General features: G+C 38.4%; 1 protein-coding gene across 1 annotated transcript in view; it reads right to left on the bottom strand.

Moving 5' to 3' along the window:
- LOC102207302 (beta-1,4 N-acetylgalactosaminyltransferase 2-like) overlaps nt 1–4,079 on the bottom strand; it is a gene marked incomplete at its 5' end in the record, with an annotated part of 31,728 nt that overhangs the window by 5,338 nt on the left and 22,311 nt on the right. The window contains 4 exons of the mRNA XM_005754873.1: nt 1,230–1,373; nt 1,694–1,875; nt 3,110–3,196; nt 3,486–3,599. Coding sequence (XP_005754930.1) covers nt 1,230–1,373; nt 1,694–1,875; nt 3,110–3,196; nt 3,486–3,599 — 527 coding nt within the window. The remainder of the gene's footprint in view (nt 1–1,229; nt 1,374–1,693; nt 1,876–3,109; nt 3,197–3,485; nt 3,600–4,079) is intronic.

The raw sequence follows: 4,079 nt of genomic DNA, 5'->3' as shown, positions 1-4,079 counted from the left end.
ATTTTTTAGAATGGTAAATGGCCTGTATTTGTATAGCGCTTTTACTAGTCATGAAAACACAGACATATGCACATATAGCCATGCTGACAGCTCAGGGAGCCTCATAGCATGAGAAGGTTGAGGAAGTGGCTGGTTTCAGAATTCTACAGCACTGCGGCACTCACACTGAAGCCTGTGGTTGTCTCAGCTCAACCCAACATTCTGTGAAACTTGCTTTAACCTGAACGTGTATCCAGCATGGGTTATAACAGCACAACAACGGGTGTGGCAGAAGAAGAAGAGAAGAGCTGGACATAGACAGCCCTTCTGCAAAGCATGGCGTAAAGCCGCAACGCCCACCCGTTCGACACAGGCAACCCAGTATATGACAGCCTGTATTTGTATAGCGCCTTTACTAGTCCCCCACTTTGCCTCCCCCAAAGCGCTTTACACACCCAGTCATCCACCCATTCACACACTGGTGGAGGCAAGCTACAGTTGTAGCCACAGGTGCCATTGGCCCTTCTGGCCAACACCAGTAGGCGGTAGGTGAAGTGTCTTGCCCAAGGACACAACAACCGAGACTGTCCCAGCCGGGGCTCGAACCGGCAACCTTCCGATTACAAGGCGAACTCCCAACTCACGATCGCCCGAATCAGGTTTGTGTCTGGTGTCAGCATTGTCAGTTTTCATGTCTTTCCTGTCCTGTCACATGTAATTATCCTCAGCTGTGTTCCCCGTGTGCTTCCACTTTCCTCATTACCTTCTGGGTAATGGTTTATGGTTTATGTCCGAGTCTCTCTCAGTTACATGTCACATTGTCCCTCATACTATGTGCTCCCCAGTGTCTCCTTGTGTGCATTAGTTCTATTAGTTTCCCAGTTTAGTTGGCTTTGAGTTTATTCTATGTGTCAGTGAGTTTACATTTAGGTCCAATCCCTGCCTGCACACAGCCGTAACATGACAGCTGTTAACTATTATTAAAACTGATTTAATTAAATGAAAAAAATGCATCAAATTTTTTGGAAAAAACAAAATTAATTTGGTAATGTTGTAACTAGATCAGATAAATCATCGTCAAGGAAAGAGTAAAGTCTATAAGAACGCCAATCAGTGTATTAAAAGGGTAAAAAGTTTTTTTTTTACCCAATTACAGAAATAGCTATGTATATTTGATGTTTGGTTGCAACCTCTATCCCATAAAGCAAATAGAAGTAAATTAACCCAAACAGGAGCCATTTCATTCTCACCACGTCAAGTTCTGGCATCGCTTCCATCACCTCTACAAGGTTCTCTATCTTCGTCTTCTTTGTAAACATAAAGTCATCATCCACCCACAGGAAGTACTTGGTGGTTACCTGGGAAACAGCCAGATTTCTGCCTGCAAACCAGCCCTGAGAAAGGAAACATCTTTCACATCTTAATGCAAAAAATAAGAGTTTTAATTCTGATTTCAGATTTATCCTTAAATTGTGGTGGTGACCACATGTGACTGCAGTCCATTTATTCTTTATATAGTTAGTTAGATTAGCAGCAATTTAACATGCTTGATACAACTAAGTAACAGAAGTTTAGCTAATAACATTTTAAATGCATCTGAAATCTGAATTATTTTCCTATCAGATTTTATAGAAAATTTCAAGAATTAAAGTAAAGTGACATATGTTCTAAATTTTGTATAGTCAGTTTAGTCCATAAGAATGTAGGTATATACCTGTGCTGGAGGCATAATGTAATGTTGAATGTTTTCTCCAGTAATATGCTCCGTTTCAAAGCTGTCATCGGCAATAATAATTTTTACGTCGCTATAAAATTGCCGGATGCTGTCAAGCAACACTCTTAAGTGTCTATAGCGCTGGAAAGTTTTTGTTGTGATGGTGACTTGAGAGCTGATATCTGAGAGACAGAAGCAAACAAAGACTTATTTCAATAAAAAGTAGGGTGATCTGCTACAGCATAGAATGAGTTATCGTAGGACACTTTTCTCTATGTGCATCCTTCTCTCACCTATTGTGCCATGGAAAAGTATTTGTCCCCATTCACTACAATGAAATGTTTCAGATATAAAATTGGGTTTTTAAATGCTGATTTCACTTCTTAAAGGGGGGTAGACCTGGGCTATGTCCCAATGCAGTGGCTGCATCCTTTGGAGGACCCCGCCTTTGCAGTCTATGTGGGCCAGGTCCGAGAAGGCCAGAAGTGCGATTCTGTGAAATGGGACGGTCTAGTCTTCAGATTTGTGTCACTGTGTCGGTGGAGTTTAATAAACTCAGCCATCTGCTCCTTGCTATCTAAAATATAACAGAATATTGGAGTAAATTCTCAACCATCTCACACTTCTGTTTAATCAGTTTTCTGTTTGACGTTTATTGAGCTGTGTGAAAAAACGTTAATCTCAGCTAAACTGATTTACTGAGTAACAAATAAAACACTGAAAAACACCAAACAATAACATTTTTAATCAACAAGTGACTTATATATCATGTTTAACCTGAGTAGTGAAAGACTGCGCGAGGGTCTGAAAATGATGTGTCTGGAGTTCACTGTACTCGCCGGCTCAAGTTAGCCTTGACCACCCAGGCAGCTATCGAGCTGGTCGGTAACAGACGTCTCCGAAAACATCGGAGCACTTTTTGCAAATATGCGATGTCTTGATAAATCGAGCAGATATTTGAACTTGACACAGCTACATTCTCACCTGAAAATTTGTTAATTTTATTTTGTGACCCAAAAAGAGTAATATTTTAAACTCTTCAGCTACGCTCCTCAACTAAGTAGCACCAGTAACACCAAAAGGGATTGGATCACTTTTTTCAATAATGAAAGAATTCAACATTTAAAAATTGCCTTTTGTATTTACCCAGATTATTTGTAAATAATGTTAACATTTATCTGATGATCTGCAACATTTAAGTGTGAGAAATATGCAAAACAATATTCAATAAGAAATCAGGAAGGGTGCAACTACTTTTTGAAAGAACTGTACACCTCTAGTGAAGAACCTTGAAAACAGAATTAAGTTAGAAACATTTCATTCATTGGAGGAAGGCAGTCTAAGTTGGCCATAATTTCAGGAATCAATACATGGTACCATCACAGAGATTTTTAATTCCTAGGAAGAACAAACTACCTGTTCCCATCTCATACAGGACTGGTACACGAGGCTGTTTGATGGCAATTGGAAACACAGCTTCATGCATTTCAAACTGGAAAGTGGCTAAAATCAGAAAACAAAAAGCTCAGATTAAATACAGTGCAAAGGACACTCTTGTATAAAGAGAAAAAACAAAAACATAACAAAACATAGTCACTGATTTTCCAATAAACCTTAGAACAGCACACAAACTGCATAACTGGAAAACACTTTGTCTAATTTCACTTTTGCTTTCACTTATTTTGCTTGGACATGACATACGGAATTCAGAAACAATCAAATTTCATGCAAAACTTTATTTTCATATAGAATTTCAAATTTCTAGCTCATTTAACATTGTTTAAACACATACCAAGGTCTCCAGTGTTTATGTGGTAGTCAGTGCTGGTATAGGACACTTTGGCTAGCAAGTTGTTGAGGGTCACCAGGCTGCGAGACTCGATAATCAGTTTGTTCTTACCAGATCCTGTTAATTCAAACCACAAAATTTCACAACAGCATTAAAATTACTTGATTAATAGTTTAAGTTTTAAAGTCAATAAATATGACAAAGTGTACACTCTACAAGCTATATAGATTATATAAAAATGAATTCAAACAAGGTCTATTTATTCTGCCTTTTTGCCTAGCTGAAATCACACTTTCTTATATTTTTTAAATAACAACTAAAGGCGGGACACATTTTCAAGAAAAAAAAAGTTGAAAAGCAGTCAGTGAGTTCACAACAACACTGAGAAAAATAAACAAATTGCTAGAAAGCAATGAGAAAGCAACATACAACAGTATGTTGCTTTCTCATACAACATAATTATGAAAAATAACACAAATGTACCAGATGTATTTGGCGTATTAAGATGGCGCCGAGTATGGCAGCCTCGTCGCGAGCTCCCCCAAGCAACGGCTTTCTTCTGTGTTTAATTTTACTTTTCCTTTATTTTTTCACGAG

The sequence above is a fragment of the Pundamilia nyererei genome, unplaced genomic scaffold, assembly GCF_000239375.1.
Source record: "Pundamilia nyererei isolate P.nyererei 1_Seehausen unplaced genomic scaffold, PunNye1.0 scaffold00713, whole genome shotgun sequence".
NCBI lineage: Eukaryota > Metazoa > Chordata > Actinopteri > Cichliformes > Cichlidae > Pundamilia > Pundamilia nyererei.
Note: the sequence above shows the minus strand (reverse complement) of the source record. Positions and strands in the feature narration are given on the sequence as shown.